At 34.1% G+C, this 23,164-nt stretch overlaps 1 protein-coding gene and 1 non-coding gene across 4 annotated transcripts in view; both read right to left on the bottom strand.

Annotated features, from left to right (window-relative positions):
* Positions 1-2,579: 2,579 nt before the first annotated feature.
* Positions 2,580-2,743, bottom strand: LOC126014729 (U1 spliceosomal RNA). The gene has a single exon (XR_007497728.1). It is a non-coding gene; the product is annotated as a U1 spliceosomal RNA (small nuclear RNA).
* Positions 2,744-5,007: 2,264 nt separating this feature from the next.
* LOC126013637 (myosin-8-like) overlaps positions 5,008-23,164 on the bottom strand; it is a 44,263-nt gene continuing 26,106 nt past the window's right edge. For all 3 annotated transcript variants that reach the window (XM_049776759.1, XM_049776758.1, XM_049776760.1), the window contains exons 26-38: positions 21,999-22,125; positions 21,612-21,730; positions 21,268-21,464; positions 19,946-20,129; positions 19,689-19,854; positions 19,473-19,597; positions 15,821-16,129; positions 15,050-15,253; positions 8,228-8,353; positions 7,979-8,149; positions 7,759-7,863; positions 6,383-6,478; positions 5,008-5,160 (exon numbers count right to left, since the gene is read on the bottom strand). In XM_049776759.1, coding sequence (XP_049632716.1) covers positions 5,008-5,160; positions 6,383-6,478; positions 7,759-7,863; positions 7,979-8,149; positions 8,228-8,353; positions 15,050-15,253; positions 15,821-16,129; positions 19,473-19,597; positions 19,689-19,854; positions 19,946-20,129; positions 21,268-21,464; positions 21,612-21,730; positions 21,999-22,125 — 2,082 coding nt within the window. The remainder of the gene's footprint in view (positions 5,161-6,382; positions 6,479-7,758; positions 7,864-7,978; positions 8,150-8,227; positions 8,354-15,049; positions 15,254-15,820; positions 16,130-19,472; positions 19,598-19,688; positions 19,855-19,945; positions 20,130-21,267; positions 21,465-21,611; positions 21,731-21,998; positions 22,126-23,164) is intronic.

The following is a 23,164-nucleotide window of genomic DNA, read 5'->3' on the forward strand; positions in this document are numbered from 1 at the left end:
TATTTAGGTCTGATCATTTTGTATTTTCATGCAATGTTCATGAGACCGCTATGCCCCTGGTACCACCCCCTCCTTTTTCTCAATTTGTAGGAAGACATAGAAATATGAGGCAGAACAAGATGATTCATGTTCTATGGTTCTGTTTAAAAAAAAAAAAAGCAGGCGGGAGCCCCTGTTTAGAAGCTATAAATATAAATTGAAAAGAAGAATAAAATGGGGGGCTTGTCCTGCAAGGTTTGTTTGTTTGTTTGTTTGTTTCTCTCCCATTTTCTTGTTCTTTTTTCTTTCTTTCTCTTATTTTCTTGTTCTTTTTTCTCTTTCTTTCTTTCTCTCTCTTTCTCTTTCTTTCTCTCTATTTCTCTTCTTTCTCTCTCTCTTTCTCTTCTTTCTATCTTTCTTTCTTTCTTTCTTTCTTTCTGTCTCTCTCTTTCTTCTTTCTTTCTCTCTCTTTCTTCTTTCTTTCTCTCTTTCTTTCTTCTTTCTTTCTTTCTTTCTTTCTTTCTTTCTTTCTTTCTTTCTTTCTTTCTTTCTTTCTTTCTTTCTTTCTTTCTTTCTTTCTTTCTTTCTTTCTTTGTTTTTTTCTTTCTTTGTTTCTTTGTTTCTTTCTTTGTTTCTTTGTTTCTTTGTTTCTTTCTTTCTTTCTTTCTTTCTCTTTCTTTTATTTCTTCTTTCTTCTCTTTCTATTTTCTCTCTTCTTTTTTTCCTTTCATCTTTCTTTCTTCTTCCTTTCTCTCTTTCTTTTTCTATCTTTCTTTCTTTCTTTCTTTCTTTCTTTCTTTCTTTCTTTCTTTCTTTCTTTCTTTCTTTCTTTTTTCTTTCATTCATTCTTTCTTTCTTTCTTCTTTCTTTCTTTCTTTTTCCTTCTTTCTTTCTTTGTTTTTTCTTTCTTTCTTTTTCCTTATTTCTTTCTTTATTTCTTTCTTTCTTTCTTTCTTTCTTTCTTTCTTTCTTTCTTTGTTTCTTTCTTTGTTTCTTTGTTTCTTTGTTTCTTTGTTTCTTTGTTTCTTTGTTTCTTTCTTTCTTTCTTTCTTTCTTTCTTTCTTTCTTTCTTTCTTTCTTTCTTTCTTTCTTTCTTTCTTTCTTTCTTTCTTTCTTTCTTTCTTTCTTTCTTTCTTTCTTTCTTTCTTTCTTTATTTATTTATTCTCTCTCTCTCTTTTTCATAGGCACATTAAGTATTGGGGAAATTAGAAAAGACATTCCCTTGGCCTAAAAGATGCAGGGTATCTCCACCCTTGAAGCATACTGTCATGGGATCAACAACAGCCTCCAGACATGTTCATTGTTGAGTCCCATGTCTTTTTACTATGCCAAGAAACATTTTGTTCAGTTGTGATTGTCAAAGTCAATCCTCTGTAATTAGAAATCTTGTTTTTTTTTTCATAGCTCTGGGACAAAGTCTAGGATAGTCTTTCTTTATGGTTCCAGAAGTTCTGCTCAATCCCTGTTGTTATATTCAGTTTTCTGTAATTAGTGATCTTGGTTTTTGCACAGATCAAAGGATGGAATGTTTTCTGATTTCATCTCATCATAAGGTGATGAGGTAGGGCAACCTGCTGTTAAATCAAGTTATTGTCATTTCCTCATTGTCAGGATGTTGTATGAACCTAGCTTGGATCACGTTGGTGTCAGAGCAGTATTAGGGACTATTCTGGGGGAAGTTTGGTTCCTAGTGCTGTTGTAGGGAACTGTGCCAGTTCTAAGGTTGAGATCTGGGGTTTGGGGTTGGACAGTTGATGTTCAATCACATGACGTCTTAGTCAAGTTCCCATGACAAATGTTCAAGGTGGAAGGTGACTCTATTAGAAAATTTATGGATTCTTATCTCTAGTAGATAAGAACTTGATTCTATACATAAGACTTTCCCATTTTAGTGTTTTATGCAAAAGGGAATGGTGCCATATTATATTGTTGGTGCAGTTAGGGGTAAAAATGACAGGCTGTACAATCTCCATGCCCTGGTTTTGACCTGAGAGTTTTTCCCAAGCAAGACTTTTATACTAGAATTTCATATTAAGCAGAACCAAAACAAGCTAAAAAAAATAAGGGGAGGATGGAGAGGCTACTTTTACATTTGGAAATCAACACACTAAGATGTATAACTATTAAGGAATTAAACATACAAAGAAAATATAGATATCTCCATTAAGTCTCTTGTGATAGTCTTGAGTGGAATGAGATCCAGAGCACATTTTTGTCCCACACATGCTGCTAACTCAGGATAGACGATGGTTTGAAAATGGGCAGCTCATATGATACCCCGAGCCTGCCAGGAGTGATTTCTGAGTGCAGAGCCAGGAGTGAGCACCGCTGAGTGTGATTCAACACTCCCACCCCAAAAATGAGAGTAACCTATAGGAAAGTTAATTTTTTGGAGGTGACTAAGGTTATGAAAGCAACTTTTCAGTAGGGCTTTTGCTGGTCTTGGATTTTCCATCTTCATCTTCTGTGGTAGACTGCTGAGGTCGCCTGGGATAAAAGGCCTTCCATACCTGGGCTAGATCTGGGTGGGGGGACTGATCAACACCCTGTTGTTGGTCCCTCTTCAATGGGCCTGTTTCTTTGACTTCTTTTTTTTAATTAGGGGAGAGTGCTAACACAGTCCCCCACTACTACAAATTATACAGTCAAGTTTCTCACATTTGGGGAAATTGCAGGAGTCAGCATATCCGTAGTGCAATGGGTGAGCCTCTCCCTGGGGAAACTATCTTTGTGATCATGATATCTCCCCTGCCGGGTAAGTATTTCTTTGGCTGCCAACCCATCAATGACCTAAAAAAAGCTGTTGTAGTTGGGAGGGGGGCAGCAAGGTCCTTGCACAAAGTGCTTTGGTAGAAGAAAGGCAGTGAACATCGGCATCTTGGACACCACCCAGATTCTTCAGCTCTCCCCTTCACTGCCTCTTTCTGTTCTTCCTGATTGGGATTCTGCCACCATGGATTCTGGGGCAGCTGAACGAGGTTGGTGGAATGAAAAGGCAGAACTTATGTTGATGGAGACTTTAGCAGCTACCTTTCACCAGATCAGGGTATATTGGCAGCTTTTGTACCACTCTCTTTTTTCACAACATCAACCCCACAATCTCCCTATCTCAAAAAATACACAGAGACTTCCTGGGATTTTCTTTTCTTTTAATAGCTGTCCAGTGAACAGAGACATCTTTGGTGTCATTTCTATTGATAAGCCTGTAATCATTACTGATGTTGAACCATTTGACAGTGTCCAGGACTTAGATTGTAGCACTGACTTGTCCACCTGACTCTGGGCTGGAAGCAGGTAAGTATCTGTAGTTGTAGCATTTTCAGACTCAATCTGCAGAGGCAGTAGCCAGATCACCATCTTTGGGAGATGGGGTTCTCAATGGTTTAGTGCCAGTAGTGAATGATAAATTACCAGCCCTGGGTAAGGCTTTATATTGAGAACTCATTACTCTGAAGCACCCTCCCCTCTTGTGACTTGTGAATGGGAGAATCTCTAGGAATCCTGGCATATACAATCCAGGAAGAAAAATGCAGGTTGATGGTCTGGAGCAACATGAAGCCATTCAGAAGGGAGGCCATGTACACCGGTTTCCATGAAAGGGCACAGCATATTTAATACAACTCAGGGGGAGTTTTGGTGATTATTCACCAGAGGATCATGTCACTCATGATCATTGGGGTCTTCTTGGGTCCCTGTTTCCTGTTCGGATGTCCAGATCTAAAATAAAACTACTTGCCATATTTTCAACCCCTAATGAATGGGTCCAATGTAGGGCCACCATGCAAATTAATAAACCAAGCAAGGCATAAGGGCGAAAATAATAAAGTTATTATAACCTGCCTTCCTCATTCCAATCTGCTCATCCTTTTACAGAACCCATGGCTTACTTCCTGTCCCTCCTATACACTAATTTCCCACAGTTCAGAACTTTCATTTTTTCTGTTGCTCTTCTAGTTTAAAAAGGCTCTGGAATTTAGTACTCTTATTATTTTGTTTCTTCAAGTCTTTGCCCAATTATTTTCTTAGAAGAAAGGTCTCTGTTGACAACTCCACAAAGTACTGCTCCCTCCTTACTTTTAATTGATCTTTTCTGTTGTTCGGTTTTTGTTTTAAGACCACACCCATTTTTTGACTGATTTTCTGACTGTACTCAGAAATCACTCCTGGAAGGCTTGGGAGACAATATGAGATGTCGGGTCCACCATCATCCATGCTCCACTTTTAAATTTGTCATTACAATTTATTACCAGAAGCATTTTATATCTGATTTGTTGATATCCTTCATCTACTTATAGAAAGCAAATTCTCAGAGGACAGAAAATCTAGTTCACTATTCTAGCCATAACACAGATAGAAAAATAGAATTTTATAGTTATTTATAAAATAAATGGTGTTGTGGAGGGCAACCTTTAAATTGTTTTGCTCATTAATTTAGAATAGCATAATAATTTAGAGTGGGACAAAATTAGAGTTTAGAATGGAATGAAATTTAGAAATTAGAGTGAAAAAAAATAGAATTTAGAACAATTTAGAATGGAATAAAAAAATAAGATTGTGGACCAAAGACAGTACAATATTAAAGGTATTTGCTTGTGCACAGACAACCCCAGTTTGATCACTGGCTCCACATATGATTTTCCATTCATCTCTAGGCATCCCTGAGTAATAAATAGAGCTGAGGTTAAGACATAGAAAAAAGTAAAATGTAGGCCAAATATCCTCCTCTCTACCCAAATAAATGAGATAAAACTCAGCAAGATGTGTGTATGTGTGTAGATGTGTATTTATGTTTAATGAACGGTTGAAAAGGTGATACTAAGAAATGACCAAAGTACAAAATTCTCTGTACATCCATATGCAATCTAGGTGACAACCCTAGTTTAGAGTAATTTTTGCAGATAAAAATGACAGTCTAATTTTTTATTTTAAAGTAGATTTTATTTATCCATCATTAAGCAACGACCAAGGAAGTGACCCCAAATACCACATTTTGTGGATATCCTAGGTCACTTCAGCACCTGGGAGAATCACTCTTCACTAATCATTTTTGTGTGAACCTCCCGGCTCTTCATCCTTAGCTTGTTGACCTGAGATTCAGCAATGTCAGCCCGTTCCTCAGCCTCCTCCAGTTCATGTTGTAGCTTTCGGAATTTGGCAAGATTAGCATTAGATTGTTCCTCCTGAGTAAACAGAAAATGCTCCTAATTAAACTTTGTATTCTTCATAGCACTTGTCAGCAAACAGGGTAATTTTCTCAACTTAATGCTTCTTATGTTTCTATAGTATATATGACTTCCAATGTAGACAAAATATTTTAAGAATTTAAAACTTAAATCACAATATTTTAATCAGAAGCACTTTTTCCTCAAGTGGAAGGAAGCCCAGAGAATACTGGGGGTGGTAATATCCTCTGGTGTAATTAAGGGGTATTTTTTGGTTTATTCCTTTAAAGATTGTGCTGAGTATTATTTTTGAAAATAGTACAGTAAGGAAACTCTGTTTTAAATAGTGAAAGAAAATAGTATTAACATAGGAAGCAAAACTTATTATATCAAAACTTCACATGTAAAATTTATGACAAGTTGGTAAAAAGGAGGTACACATATAAATTTAGTGAGTTTTATAAGTAAATGTAAAATCAAGTGATAACTTATAATTGGGAAGTTGTGCATAACAGAAATATAGCTGTGGGAGGTAGTAGATAGTAGGTAGATTCTAGATCTATTCTATAAGTATTGAAAAGACAAATAAGAGGATTTTCTAAATGATTGGATAAATTTTGAATGATTGGATAAATATCACAGAGAGACTATTTTGCACCAGATTAAAATCAGGTTTATTAATAAAAGGGCTATGGGTGGATAAAAGAAGAATGCTGTCCTCTATATATGTTTTTTATTATTTTCTTTTTTTATTATGCACTTTTATTATTTTTCTTTTCCCTTTATTTTATCCTTTTTTATGGAAGAACATAGAATAAACAAGAAAGGTAAAGAGGAAAACTTCCACATGACCTTACTTGCCTAAGTAAATGCAGAGGAAAGAGCCTCTCTGATTCTGCTACTGCCAGTGAGTAAATTAGTCAGAGTGGTATAGATTGCTTGACATTTGAGAAAATTTGATTTTGTGCTTTCCTAGAGGGAGAGGAGTGTTTATAATGTTTCTAAGGTATCTTCTTTGCAATAAGGTGAATCATCTGATGTTTCCTTTTTCTCTAAGCATTGCACATTACATACTAAAATATTTTCTTGAAGTTTCAATCTATAATTAGGATTGCGGGTCAATTTATAAAATCATCTCTGTTAAAATATTATTGGCATAGTTTACTTTGTCTCCTGTCCCATTAACATATATTAGCATACTTCTTCCCCTTAAGGAAGATTTAAAGCTTAAGATACTTACAGCCTCCTCAGCTTGCCTCTTGTATGATTTCACCTTTGCCTGTAATTTATCCACCAAGTCCTGTAGCCTGAGAACATTCTTACGGTCTTCTTCACCCTAAAAGTTTAAAAAGCAATCTGTTTTCAACCTAGGTAAATATGCCAAATATTTCACTTTGTACAGTTAGGCCTGAGGCAAATTTAGTCACTCTGAGTCCTTCTTCATACTGTTACATTAGCAACTCTAATTAAATGCTCATTGCATGTAGGCACTATATTGGGGCATCTCACTTCTCTTATCTTTACTTCTTCCCTAGAAAGTAGATGTTATTTTATCAGGTAATTAATAAAATTTTTGAATATTAGGTAATCGTGACACTGTCTAGGCCTACTTCTATGACAACCAGTATGGAGATTTTTTAAAAAGAAGACTAGAGCTTCCACAAAACCCAGATCTCTTATTCACATTAAGCCCCCAAACATAAAAACATTCGAAAAAAACGTATGTACATTTCTGATCATTACAGCCCTTTGTAAAAACAATCAAGGTGTGGAAGCAAACAACCTAAGTGTCCAACAACAGATGATTGGATATAAAAGTCTATATACATATACATAAATACACAACATTTACAAGAATAAAAGCATGAAGATTATGGAGACTAGGATGTAGCCAAAGTGTGTTTTATGAGTCAAATAAGCCAAAGACAGAAGCAAAATGTCAATATCTCCTCATCTGTGGTATATAGATGAACAAATCAAATGTATGGACAATGAAAATAGATACTGAATTATGGGACTAAGAATACCAGTTTGGGGATAGAAGAAACTGGCGTGGTGTGTGTGTGTGTGTGTGTGTGTGTGTGTGTGTGTGTGTGTGTGAGATGAAGTAGGCTAGAAGTAACACAAGGTAGAAAATCTAAGGTATATTGGTGATGATAAAGTGAGATAAGAGTATATACAAAAACTATGATTATCAGTCAGCAATCAAGCTGTGAGATTGGGTGGGGATAAAGAATATCAGACTAGAGGTGACATATGGACAAGGGCCATCTCAGTGGTTTTGGTATGAAATAATTGCACTCATCAATACAATAAACTTAACCACTTATAATCATATTATCTAAAGTATAATTAAAAGAAACACTTGAGAGCCCAGCAAAAGACTTTTTATTTGAGTTTATATAACTTTGAAACCTGTATTATTTGCTCTCATTTTCTAAAGTCTCCCTAATTCTCCAAGCTTAAAATAAGGTCCAAAATTAGAAAGTGTGTCATTAGCATACATGATGTACCAGATTGATGTGTATCTATTTGTGAGGGCTAAATCAGCATCAGTTTTACAATTTTCTATTGAGCAAAAAATTCAAATATTCTCTAGAAAGCAATAATTTTTACCTGATAAGTGAGTTCCTTTACTTTTCTTTCATGCTTTCGTAAACCTTTAACAGCTTCAGCATTGCGTTTCTGTTCATTTTCAACCTCTCCTTCCAGCTCACGTACCTGTAACCAGAAAAGAGTCAGTCTCGGGGGATATTAGTAGCTTAAGGTCTTTGAAGATGAAAGGGAATGGAAATAAGAGTTAATGTACAGTGCTTAGTGAGACTGAGCTACTCACTCTGGTCTCCAGTTTCTGGATCTGCTTCTTCCCACCCTTCAGGGCCAGTTGCTCAGCCTCATCCAGACGGTGCTGCAGGTCCTTTACTGTCTGCTCCAGATTTTTCTTCATTCGTTCCAGGTGGGCACTGGTGTCTTGCTCCTTCTTTAGCTCCTCAGCCATCATGGCTGCCTAAGTAGCAAATAAAATTTAAAAAATAAGTAATGGGAGACAATGTATGTATGCCAGTAAGACTAATTCTTATCTTACATCAGTGATAGCCTTTTTGGCCTTCTCTTCTGCGTTGCGTGATTCTTGAATTACTTCTTCCACTTCACTCTGAAGTTGTGAAACATCATTTTCTAATTTCTTCTTAGTATTTATCAGGCTTGTATTCTGTATAATAAAAGTGGAAATGACAAGACTTATAAATTTCCCTTTTCCAATTTTATGTATTTTACTTCTGGATATAGAACTGATGAAAACATTTTATTAAAGTTTTTCATATACATTCAGTACAAAATAGTAATCATTTGTGAATTTAGAATACCTATACTCTAGGGCCTCTGTGAACATAATGTCCATCTGATTTATGCATAAGAAATCCTGAAGCTTAAGAATACTGATATTAATTGCTTTCAGTCACATTTAAATCATTAGTATTCTATCCTTAAAGTTTTGAAAATGTTAGAAAAAATATTTTTTTATGATTTCCCAATTCTTATTTCTCAAAAAAATCTATTCTGTTGCATTTCTAACATCCTTAGAAAATACTAAAGTAGTTTCATGAAAGTTTCTTCAAGTTTTCATCAACTTTTAATAGAAGATCAGGTTAGATTCATCAATATTTTATTGAGGATATTTGACTCTATGTTTATTGCTAAGATTGGTCTGTAATTTTTTTTTTTATAGCAAAGTCTCTGTCTGCTTTGGTATTTAAATATCTGTCTCCTAGAAGCTTTTCATGAGAACTCTTGTTTATTGACTTTTTGGAAGATTCTAAAGTATTAAAAGTGGATCTTTAATGAAGTTCTGGAAGCTTCTAAAAATAAACCCATATTTATCTGGAATTTTCCTTGGGACAATATTTCTGATTGCTATTTTAATTTTCCCTGCTGGTAGTAGATTTATTTATGTGGTTTATTATTTCAATAATTATTACACTTAAGCATGTGGTTACAAAATTATTTAAGATTGAGTTTTCATGCATTTTATTTTTCTTCACTCAATCTTGGAAGGTTATAAGAGTCAATGAATTGACCTATTCCCAGTTCCTCAATTCTGAGGTAGGATGGTTTCATAGCGATATTTGATAATCCTTTAAGTTTCTGAAATGTCTGCTATAATGTCTCTTTATTCATTTCTTATTCAGCTTATTAAATTTTTTATTTTATTTTCTCTTTCTTCATTTGTGAGTCTAGTCATTGGTATGTAAATCTCGTTTATTTCTAATCAGATTTTGATTTCATTAACACTTCCGTTTATTAGGTCTTCATTTTATTTATTGTCACTCTAAGGTCTAAGCATTCTGACCCATTCCACCTGAATCATCTGTTTAACTATAACTCATGGATTGATCCTCCATGTGTCTATGTGTGTGTGTACTTGAGTGTATGTGTTTGGCCACCTCAATATCTGTCTAGTGTTCATCTGTAATATACATAAAGTCTATTTATGTTGTATATTGTCCTCCCCCCACTGTTAGATAAGACCCCTCTCTCCTCTCATGCTTACCACTTTACAAATCCTTTTCTAGACCTTCACTCTCTCAGTCCCATTCTATTCTTTTCCCCCATTTAACCCTTTTTACCCTCAGGAACCAGAATGTTCCCCCTACCCCAACCAGCTGCTAAACAACTCCCAAAGCTAAAAGACAGATTCCCAGCCCACCACCCCTCAGACTGAGAAGAAGTTGTTACTTTCACTGCTGCTGATTTGCTTTCAGCAGCACCTTTTCTCCACCTCCTTTCATTGTGAATTCTCACTTTTTACCATATTTAGTTTTTGAGATACCCCAGCTTGAGGACATTTCCTGATGTGTGACTTCTTGGAGCCATTTTTCAGACTCCACAAGACTATGTTGCATTGCTGAAGCTGTGCTCCCAGACTATTTTAAATACTTAAAGGGGGTATGTATATCTCCTTCATATATATCTTTAGATGTATTTCCTTAATAGGTATAATTCGTATTACCTATTTCCTTATATAAAGGCAGTTTTCCCCATTACTTTTATGGGTCTGTTTAGTAGAAAATTCTAGAAGTTAAGTTTCTCTTGGGTTTACCCCCATATGGGCTAGTAAGTATCTCTTTTTTCACAGGCACATTAAAATGGAATAAACTTACACGTGGAAATAAGTTCTCATCTAATAGAGACAGGAATACATAAATATTTTTTTTGGTTTTTGGGCCACACCCGGTCTGAGCTGTCTGCTAAGAAATAGCTCCTGGCAGGCACAGGGGACCATATGGGACACTGGGATTCGAACCAACCACCTTTGGTCCTGGATCGGCTGCTTGCAAGGCAAACGCCGCTGTGCTATCTCTCCGTGCCCGGAATACATAAATTTTATAATGCATTGGGGCTTTACACCCTGACCATTTGTCATAATGACTTGCTTAGACTTCAGAAGATAGGACATTGGTCATTCACCCTTGAACCTTGGATCCCATTTGTTGATGCATATCTGGGATTTTGTTTGTTTGTTTGTTTTGGGGCCACACCCAGTGGCGCTCAAAAGTTGCTCCTAATTCTGCACTCAGAAATGGCTCCTGGCAGACTCGGGGGACAATATGGGATGGTGGGTATCAAACCTGGGTCCATTTGGGTCTGCCACGTGCAAGGCAAATGCCCTACCACTGAACTATTGCTCCAGCCCCTATTGATGCATATCTTTAAGTCCTACATGAGAGAGGTCATTCTATACTGGTTCTTTTTTTCCCCTGAAAGACTAAAAGTAGCATTATATCTGTTAGTTTTATTCATGTTGATGAAATGGCATGATTTTTCTTAGATCTACATACTATTTCATTGTTTATAGATATACGATAACTGTAGTTAGGAGTTTGGATTGTTTCATTATATTGGCTATTATTTTAAGTGCATCAAAGATCATAAGTGTGCATATATCCTTTTGTAATAACGCATTTCTGTGTTATGGGGATAGATATCAAGAAGTGGTATAGCTTGCTCATATGTGGTTCTATTTACATTTTTAAAAGACCTCCACAGTTTTGTTCGTAAAAACTTACATAGAACATATTTCCAGAACAGAGAATGATGGTTCCTTTCTCACCAAACTTCACCAATATTGGTTGTTTTCATATTTTTTGATAAGTGCCATTCTTAATGACATGAGAAATTTTCTCATTGTTGTTTACATTTGCATTTGTCTAAACATAATTAATGATTAGCATTTATATGTGCCTGTTTATTCAAATGTTTTTTTGGGGAAGCATATGAACTTCCTTCTTAATAGTTCTTTTTCTATATGAAATGTATTATGATAACACATGTTTATTCTGATTTACTTACATGAATATTTGTGAATAAAAATATTTGCTGTATTACAAATAAAACACAGCAATGCATTAGAAGGGTCATACATCATAATCAAGTAAAATTTACAACAAAGTTGCAAAGATGAAATAATATATATCAATGTCTTATAAATATTAGGAAAATAAAAATCATTTCCATAAAAAATTATGACTTGGGTAAAAAGATATTCAACAGTGAGTGGAAATATTTTCTGATGAGTAATCAAAGGATTAAAATTTATTAACAAAAAGTTATAATATTTACCAAGAAAATAAAATTAGAAGAGATGAATTGGCACTTTCTCACAGAAGACTTACAGATGAGTAATATGTATGTAAAATCTGCTCTTTACACTTAACATCAGGGAAATTGCAAATCAAAACCAAAATGAGATATCACCTCACACCAATGAAACTGGAGCTCATAAAGCAGGACTAAACATTCAGTGCAGGTGTGGATATGCGGAATAAAAAACTCGCACAGCTGGTGGCTATGGTAATTAGTTCAAACTTTAAAAAAAACTATATGGAGATGTCTCAAAATTAAGAATTGAGCTTTCAGATGCCTCAGAAATTTTGCTTCTTGGTTTCTAATCCAAGGGTCAAAAACTTTATCTGAAAAGACATTGATATTCCAATGTTCATTGCAACACTATTCATGTTAATCAAAATCTAGAAACAACATGAGTATCCAAGAAAATATTACTAAATATTACTGAATACAAAAATTATACACAAACAAAACACACTTCTGCTTTGTTAAGACAAGACCATACATTTTGCTTATACTTGGATGGATCTATACCATGATGAGGAAAGTCAATCAAAGAGGGACATATGGAATGATCTCTCTGTTATTATCTACAATAAAACTTAGGAAGAGAACAATCAATGTACAAAAATATTATAACTAAAGAGTTGTTCTACAGAACTGAGTTTTCTTGTGAGTGAGTGTTGAAGGGAACATTGATGAATTTGGTGTTGAAACAATGTGTATATAAAACTATTAAGATTATTTATTAAAACACTATATTTATAAAGTTATTCATGATACTTATTTCAAGAATACATAGTTCCACCACCAATCATACCACCACCTTCTCTCTACCAATGTCCTCTGTTTCCCTTCTACTCTCTAGGTTTTGCTTAGTAGGGACATAAAAATTATTGTTATTTTGTTTGCTCCAAAAAATGCAAAGAAGTAATAAATAAAATTATAAAAACATATCAGTAAAAGTCAACTTGTGGGTCTAAAAAGATAATATTGTGTTTAGAATATTTGCCATACATGTGACTGATAGGGTTTGATCCCTGGCATCCCACATATGCCTCTGACTACCACTAGGAGTAATTCTTGAGTGCAGAGCTAGAAATAACCCCTGAAAATTGCTAGGTATGACTCCCCTTGCAAAAATTTAAATTTATTTTACCTTTTAAATTTAAACAAAGGGATTGGAAAGTTGTTCAAATTGAATTTCTGTCTTAAAATATATGCTTTCCTTCATCTATGAACATTTCCCATCACCCTTGTCCCCTGTTCTTCGCCCCTCCCCCTATAGCTTTGGGCAGACACTCTGCTCTCCATCTCTACTCTTTTTTCCTTTTATGACATTATGGTTTGAACTATTGTTAATGAAGGAATCATGCATATCACTTTGTGTCCATCCAGTATTCAGTTATTGTCCCGAGTGATCAGTTCCAATTATCATTGTCATAGTGGTTCATTATTTGCCCTAACTTCATTGCTTCACTATTTGTGGCAACCGTCCTACTATGTACTCATCCTCCTGGTCCTCCTCTCTAGTGTTTCTAGATATTATTACCACATTATCTATTACTTTTCTTATATCCTATAAATGAGTGATATTACTCTATATCTATCCCAGTCCCTCTGTCTCATTTCACTCAGCATAATTCTTGCCATATTCATCATGAATAAACAAATTTCATGTTTATCTAATGATTTCATTTTTTTTTTAGATTTTTCCCTACTTCTGGTTGTTTTCTAGAAGTTTCCCCCTTCCTATTGGAACACCTTGATCTTTTGTTTAGCTGCTGTTAATTTGCTCAGTTTCTATTGATTATTTTTATTGTCTACCATTCTCTCTTCATTTCTGCTTATAGTTTTCTCATTTCAGTAGTCATTCTTTCTGTAGCACTGCTTATTTGCCGACTACCCATGTTCCTGTTTCTTTGATCTCATTAAATATTCTCACAATGATGTAACTAAACTCTTTGAGGAATTACTAAACTGATGCTAATTAAGTCCTTTGTACTCTTGTCTTCACTTGAAATTTGTGGGCTTCAACATGTCTTTATCATTAAGTTTGCTGTGCTTTTACTGTGCTCTAGTAGTGTAAAAATTGTAGGACCTCTCCCACAGCTGCTTAAAAGAGGCACTTCAAGACCTGTGGAATTGGTCTTGATGATATGACACTTCAAGAGCTGTGGAATTGGTCTTGATGATATGGCATTTGTTGGGGCTACTGAGCCTAACAAGAAGGGAGATGAATCCACTTGACCTCTCTAAAATGGCCTCAAAGCTATTAACCTGGTGATCAATTTACTAGGAATGGTGTGGTGTTCAGCAAGTCAGCTATGAAACTGGGCCAATTAAAATGTTGGAGTTTAGGTATGGAGTTTAGGCTATCTTTAATGATATTAAAATATTAATGATATTAAAGTTACGATATCTCAATTAAAATGTAAAAATTATATCCCTATATTATCTTTAGGGTCTCCCAACCAGTGCTCAAGTGGCCCTGGGATCCCTTCCAGAAACTTGTTCAACTAGACCTAGATTTAACTAGATTCTAGTTCAACTAGATTATAATTCAACTAGATTTAAGGTGAGAGTCCAAATTTTTGAAACTTGGGCTACCGAAGTAGTGCTGAAGGCACCTGATAATATTAAGGGGAACTTGGAGTGCCAGGGATTTAACCATGGATGGGCACATGAACTGATCTTTAACCCCTACTTCTCTTCATTCTTAAGGGAAAGAAATATTGACTTCATATATTAGAAAATATTTAAGGTTAGATATTTTGGGTAGTCAATAGAATTAGAGAGTGCTATTATATTTAATACTTGGGATATCAGTGATTCTAACTGACCTACAAAGAACTAGTAAATAAATTAAATAGTACTAAGTCTGAAATACTTGTAATAATCACACTGATCTGGACCATTTTGGGATTTTTAGTTCATTATGTATTTAGTTTTTCAAGTTTACTTATTAAGATTTTCAAAATTAAGATTTAAGACTTATGTTTTAATAATATGTAAAAATAAAACATATACCCCTTTTAATATAGAATATCTAAAAACACACCTAAAGGTGTGTTTATATACATTATAAACATATATATTATATACATTATAAACATAATGTATATCATATAAGTAATATGTATAGTAACATATGTAATATAAATTAGAAGACTGCTATGAATATCTAAGAATTCCTTTATATATACATAGTTATAAAAATGAATACTTACGTTTTAGTTTTATTTTCTGCTTATTGTAAGTCTTTGATAAATGTGAAACTAACCTGGGTATGCAGGAGTTGGACACGTTCAGAGGCATCCAGAAGCTCCTGTTCTGCAATTTTACGGCTCCTCTCTGTTTGCTCCAAAAAGGTGCGCAGCTCCTCCACCTCAGCCTGCAAAAGACTTGCTCTGCGCTCCACAATTGCCAGTTGCTCTTTCAGATCTTCCTGGCCTCTGAGAGCATCATCCAGGTGAAGTTGAGTGTCCTATTAAGTAAAACAAAACAAATAAAATATTCCCAAAGCAAGATATTAACTGGAAAAAATTATTGGTAACAACAGGAAGTTTAGTGAAAAAGATTTATCAGACCATTTTCTGTACTATGTCATAAACTAGTTTTACTAATCATGCGGAAAGTCACTAAAGTAACATTATATATAATTGTTTTCCCAGTACTTCATATATTATTGTTATTTGATTTCACAATAAGCCTAAGTGATAATATTATTTCTAATATGTAAATAAAACAGCTACAGAGTTTCTGAGTTCCAAGAATTCAAGTCAGAGTTTTGAGTTCAGTTTCCTAAAGTTAGCAAACTAGTAAGGGAAAAAAAATCAAGTCTGGCACCTTTTTCATAAATCTGGGTTTATTTGTTATCTTACATACATTTTTATTTAACATATTGTACTCTACATTATTTAATTTAGGTACATAATACTATGAACTTTCATAGATAGTTTAAAAATAAAATTGGATGGTTTAACTGTAAGGTTTGAGTAGTGGTACACTACTAGCTTGAACAATACCTAAGTGATAATTTGAACAGATTTACCTTGAGGATGCCTTGGGTGTTTCTGTAGTTTCTCAAGCTCTCTGCAGCTAAACGATTGGCATGGTTCAACTGTATTTCCATTTCATTCAGATCTCCTTCCATTTTTTTCTTAACTCTTAGAGCATCATTCCTGCTCCTGATTTCAGCATCAAGGGTGCTCTGCATTGTCTCAACAACTCTAGTGTGATTTCTCTTCAGCTGATCAATTTCTTCATCTTTTTCAGCAATTTTCCTGTCTATTTCAGATTTGACTTGGTTTAATTCCAGCTGAATACGGAGTATTTTTCCTTCTTCATGTTCAAGAGATGCCTTTATAAAGCAGGGTTCAATTGCAAATGAAATATTCAGAATATATGTCCTTGTGAGTTAAATGCTTTAATTTAATCAGTTTGTTTAATTTTATAGAGTATAATAAAATAATTCATAGAGCATGCTGGGCATGTAATCATTCTTATATTTAATCAACTATGGATTACATAACTAGAACTATAATAAATACCTTTGAAAAGTATAAATTGACACAAAATAGAAGTTTTAACATAGGAGTACTAACAAAAATTATGACTAATCTCATGTGTTGTAAACATGAGCTTGCGAGATATTTTATAATTTAAAATATGTATTTAACAAAGAAAAAACTCCCAGTCTTTTAGATATAACCATTTAAATTTTTTCTAATCTGTAATACAGAAATATCATCATCTCAAAAGCCATGCCAACCTGTTAGATGAAAAGAAAATTAGCAAAAATATTTTCTGTTCTCTCTTTTCCTGTTCTTTTATACTATTGCTCAATCAGCATGACACTAAAACTAACTGTGCTCCCAATTATTTCTAAAATATTTAAACCATGAGCCTTAAGAGAACAAAATACATAAAAATTCCACTCAAGAATATCTGTGGATCCCAAGGGCTAGTGGTGAATATAATTTACATTCATATTCAGAAAGGAACATGCATTTATAAATGCCTCACATTAGATCAGTTTTAACATAGTCAGAACTCAATAAAATTTTGCCTTAAGAATGCCTTAAGAATGGTGGAAATGTTGCACTGGTGAAATGGGGTGTTCTTTTTATGACTGAAACCCAGCTACAAACACGTTTGTAATTATGTTGCTTAAATAAGGACATTATTTTTTTGGTTTGGTTTGCTTTTTGAGTCACACCCAGCAATGCTCAAGGGTTACTTTTGGCTCTGTGCTCAGAAATCGCTCCTGACAGGCTCAGGGGACCATATGGGATCCTGGGATTCGAACCACCGTCCTTCTGCATGCAAGGCAAACATCCTACCTCCATTCTATCTGACTCCAAGATATTATTTTTAAAAAATAAAGTTTAAAAGACTGAAAAAGACATAACCATTTTAAAACCTATTAGATTATTTTAATATTTCTTCTTATGTATATGTATCCTATGTAATAAAATTACACTGCATATAGATTATGTCTTGCCTTGTCAGCAAAAAGAAAAGGGATAGATATAGTATGATATGTCTAATGTGTGAAACTTATGAGAAGGATATACAGCAAGGGAGCAGCTCAGGTCCAAAGGCAACATATTGGGATAATTGAGCTACAAAATTGAGTTTGGGGGGTGGTGAGAGTGATGGATGGGGGTGATTTTGGGAGAGAAAGAGGGGATTCTGCTGATGAGTGTAATGTTGAAATTATGTGCCTGAGATATTATTATTGATAACATTGTAGATTATAGAATCTCAATATTATTTTTTAAAAAAATTTCCTTTTAGAAACTGTGGCTTACAATATTAAAAAGGCTTTCACACTTACACATTGTTTCCATTTAACATCCATTTTCAATGGGTGTTGGATATACTGAAACTCAATCGTGAACTATGTAACTGCATCTCACAGAGATTCAGTAAAATATTTTATTTATTTAAAAAAATAAAAATTTAATTAAAAATAATACACAAAAAAACCTAAAAATGTTTCTCACTTTGAAAAATTAATTTGATGAATCTTTCCTACATCAATATTTAAAGTCTATAAAACTTTATAATATTCATATTTAATAATGTTATTAATATTATTCTTGCATTAGACAGAATTTATTTAAATGCCATGATTTTAAAAAACGTTGTTAAAAATAGAGTTCCAGGCACATAATGTCCAACTTCATTTTCATCTCCAGTGTCTGCATCCATTCACCAATAACCCCAAGTTTAGTTTTTCTCCTTGGATTGGAGATTTTTAATGCACCACTGTACAACATTTAAGATTATTTGTGTTATGTATTATTAAAACTGATAATCATAGTATTTATATACTGACTTCTTTGTAAAATATCAAAAAGAATTTAATAACTGATTTGTTAAGTTGGGTAGAGAAGGAGACATATTCAGGATGATACCCATAGTTTTTGTTAATTTCACTCAAAGCATTAATTTACAAAACTATTCATAGTTGAATTTTAGACATTTGATTTTTAAGCACCAATTTCATCACCAGTGCCAACCTACTTCCACCAATGTTTCCAAAGTTCATCTCATACCTTCCTCACTCCAGCTTGCCATCTTAACTGTGACCTTATTTTTAAATTTAATTGTTAAAGTCCAACTCCCATAGTCTCAGTGGTTGTTATTGACTCTGTGGTTTGAATATTTTGTTTTGTTCTTTTTTTTTTTTTTTTTTTTTTTGGTTTTTGGGTCACACCCGGTGACGCTCAGGGCTTACTCCTGGCTATGTGCTCAGAAGTCGCTCCTGGCTTGGGGGACCATGTGGGACGCCGGGGGATCGAACCGCAGTCCGTCCTAGGCTAGAGCAGGCAAGGCAGGGACCTTACCTCTAGCGCCACCACGCCGGCCCCTGTTTTGTCCTTTCTTAACACCATCAATATACTTGCATCCTCTTGACCATATCACCTGTTATTTTACATCTGTCTTTATCCCCCCCCCCACTATATTTTTTTCCTTCTGACTATACTCTGGTCAGAGAGTTCTAGGAGTCCCCCCCCATTTAAACCATTACATTCATTTAAATCAGGGGTCTCAAACTCGTGGCCCACGGGCCGTTTGCGGCCCTCCGTGCAATATTTTGTGGCCCTGCCCTAGAGGAATCTTTTTTTGTTTTGTTTTGTTTTAGTTGTTTGGGTCACACACCCCCAATGTTCAAGGCTTACTACTGGCTTTGCACTCAAGGATCACCCCGACTTTGCCTCCTGCGGCCCCTAGGTAAATTGAGTTTGAGACCACTGAAAATGAATATATGCACAGCACTACATTGCAGCACTCAGTACAAATACCAAGTTAAAATCAACCTAGATGTCCAAAAGCCAGTAAGAGGTTCATGAATTTCTAGTACTGTATACAGTAAAATACTACTTAATGTAAGGAATGATGTAATCATAAAATTTGCTGCAACGTGGATAGAATTGTAAGATATGCTGAATGAGGTAAAGCAGTAAAAGAATTAATATCAGGTGATATCCCTTATATGTTTTATACTGACATCATTTTACAATTTTAAGCTATTGTTTTACAACCAATTGGCCTTTGATGAGTTTAATTTTAATAAGTTTATGAATTCAAATTACAAACAACTCCATAGTCATGTATCCATTATGTATACTAAATATTTAGCTTTGATTTATTTTTTTCCTTGCCTTTCCCCCTTACAATATTCTAATATGTACCTCTGCTTCCTCTAAGGCAGCCTGAATGTCACATTTTTCTTGTTCTACTTGCTTCTTTATCTTTTCCAATTCATGAATTTGCTTTCCTCCTTCTGCAATCTGCTCAGTGAGATCAGAAATCTCCTCTGTGGAGAACAGAAAAGAAAGTTGGTTCAGAACTTTCCAACATGGAAATGAAAAGTCCTATCATGGATATAGAATCTCAAGAGTACTCACGCTGCAAGTTCTTATTCTCTCTCTTTAGTGTTTCAAGTTGATCTAGGGATTCTTCATAGGCATTTTTCACCTTGAATAGTTCAGTACTTAGAGATCGAGACTCCTTTTGAGAGGACTCAAGGTCAGCTTGAGTTTCCTCATACTTCTGTTTCCATTCAGATAGGATCTGAAAATGAGTAAAGTAGAAAGTTGCCAATTAAGGCAAGCAAGAGAGATCAATAGAAAACCATTGATAAAGATTAATCAGGAGTCACTACCTTGTCAAAGTTCCTTTGCTTTTTATCAAGAGCTGCACAGGCAGCATTAGATCTTTCTACATCCAGCATAAGATCTTCCACTTCATTCTGGAGTCGCTGCTTGGTCTTTTCAAGAGAAGCACATTTGGCATTCACTGCTTCTACATGTTCTTCAGCATCTTGCAGACGTTGAGCTAATTTTTTCCTACAAGATTAGCCAGGCAATTAAGGAGGAAGTAATAGGGACAATGCTAACCTTTCCCTCCCTTTGTATAATCAGAGAAAATACCATAGTTTTTAAGAAAAATCATGGCCAAGTAATATGAATGCCATATCTGATCCCTTATTTGGTCAATTGTATATAATATATAAAGTAGTTTGAAGATCTTGTTAAGTTATTGAATTTTTATTAATTTAATACTCCAATGAATATGTCTTTCTACTTACATTATTCAGGGTTTTCAGGATCTCTAAATAAGTATGATCATGGTTTAGACTGACAACGGGAGACCAGAATTATTTTATTTATTTGTTCAATATTTTATTCTAAATGAATTATTTATTGTTTAAGTATTTTATTCCAAAATGATTTGATAAATGTATATATTTTATTGTGAAAGAATATAGTGAACATACTTATTTGCTTTTTTGAACTATTTCGCTTTTAATATTTTTCTTAGGAATATTATTTTTTAATCATGGATATTTGTACAAAATAACCCAGTAAGGAAATTGATAGGTAAATCAGAATAATGTGTGGAAGTTAAGCAAAGTAGACTTTCTCTTCCCTTCTGCATTGCCTACATTCTTGTATTTATTCCCTAGTAAATAACAACTCTATGTTATATCATTGTATCTTAAAGTACATAAAAGCCCTTGGTCTTAGTGACCAAGAATATCTAATCAAAGATCCTTTGATACAGAATAAGGAATTACAATGTTTAGATAAAAATTGGACATGATATGCAATTTGATGATTTCCAACACATTTTGAAGATATGAGTTTCTATTGTATTGTTTTAAAAAAGTGTGACTCTAATTAAACTGGTTCATATTCCAGTTGTATCACCTATTACTCTGTGCTCCTAAATTAGTCAATGAATCATACACAACTCCAATTTCCCCATCTGTATGATATGAATAGGAATATTAATTCTAATATAATGTTACTGTGAAAACTAAATGAACTACGGCATATCTATTACTCTACATGTAGTAGAAACACTGCAATGCCTATTACTATTATATTGTCATTAGCACAATCACGAAGATACATTGGGATTTGCTGAATTGGGCAGCTGACTACCAAACCATGTTATTTACTCCCCAAACCCAGTACGTACTTAGCTTCCTCCAACTCTTCTGTGCGCTGGATGGCATCTGTCTCATACTTAGTCCTCCACTGAGCAACTTCACTGTTGGCCTTAGACAGTGCCCTCTGCAGCTCAGCTTTACCTTCCTGTTCCTCTTCATACTGTTCCCGCAGCAGGTCACAATCATGGCGGGAGGACTGCAGGGCATGGGCCAGGGAATTCTTGGCCTATGAAAATACCAGTTCAGTGACATAAATTTACTCCTTCACCGAAGTGGTATTTAATAAACCACTTGAGGTAGAACCTAATATTTTAGGCTCTATTTTTTTTAATTAAAAATTTTTTTATGAGCCTGAATATTTGGTAAAACTCACTTTAGTTTCTTCCTCTAGCTGACGTTTCAATTCCTCAATCTGCTGAGTAGATGCCTGTTTGCTCCTTGAAAGCTGGGAAACTAAAGCATCTTTCTCATCTAATTGTCGGGAATATTCAGCTAAGAAGAATATAAGTAAAAGTCTTTGTTAAAAATAAATACAAACTATGTGATAAGTATATATAAAACATATGCTTACACTATGTATATATTTTTACTAATTATTGCTAAAGAGCTAATAAGAACTGGAAGTTCAAAAGAATAGTCATGAATATACAAAGTAAACTAGTCTTATGATTCTTGTTATTTTTCCCCTTTTAAAATAGGGGTATCTCTCTTTACTTAGCTCCACTTTTATCTAGTATAATAGTAGAGAAGAGTCTTTTACATGATTCTGTCTGTAGACGTGCTCTCTGGGCTGTCAGATCATTGATTAGTCTCTGTTGTTCTTCTTCCTTGGTCTTAAGTTCACTCACTTGATCTTCTAGGGTGCGACATGTCTTTTCAAGGTTTCCCTATGGGATGCATGACATTGAAAAATAAGACATTTAATATAGTAAAGAAAAAAGTTAAACCTTGACTATGTTTAGAGTGAATAAATATATACAATCTTAATGAATCATAAAATCAGTATTTAAAAGGAAATAAAATATATTGAAATAAAAAGTACCGGGTTAGTGCTACACAAAAATGTTTCATGACAAATAATGTCATGTCATTATTCATGGTGTTGATATTATATACAGAAAATTCTAAAGACTATCAAGAAGGTTTTGAAACAATAAATTTTTATAGTGAAGTGGCAAGTTGCATAATTAATACATAAAAATCCATGACTTCCATAAAAAATAACCAGAGAAGAAATAGATATTAAAATTAAAATCCATACACAATTGTGTTTCCAAAAATCCTTGGAGTCAACTTAACTAAAGAGTGAAAAATCTATAGAAAGAAAACTACAAAACTTTGTTTCAAGAAATTAAAGAAGACACAAGAAATGAAAACATATACCTTGCTCATGGATTGGGAGGATTCATATAATTAAAATGGCAATAGTTCCCCTAAGCATTGTACAGATTTTATGAAATCCCTATAAAAATACTCATAACATTTTTCAAAACCAAACAAAAACCCAAAATCCTCCTGAAATTCATATGAAAAAATTAAATGTTCATAAACAGCTAAAGCTAAAGAGAAAAAAATGATAAGAATCACTTTCCCTAACTTTAAACTATATTATAAAGCTACATGTTATATATAATATTACTATACATATATATTATAAACTATACTATAAAGTAGTCATTCAATCAACTTGGTACTATAATAAAGACAGATCCTTAGATCAATAGAATAGTCTTGAATATTCTGAGACTGACCTTCAGGCATGCGATCAATTAATTTTGATAAAGGGGCAATAAATACAAAGTGGAGCAAGGAACACCTCTTCAAAAAGTTGTGCTGGGAAAACTGGTCAGCTCCATGCAAAAAGTAAACTCAGACCTCTTTTTAACACCATGAAAAAAGATCAAATCAAAATGGATTAGAAACCTT

This window comes from Suncus etruscus, chromosome 7, assembly GCF_024139225.1.
Source record: "Suncus etruscus isolate mSunEtr1 chromosome 7, mSunEtr1.pri.cur, whole genome shotgun sequence".
NCBI lineage: Eukaryota > Metazoa > Chordata > Mammalia > Eulipotyphla > Soricidae > Suncus > Suncus etruscus.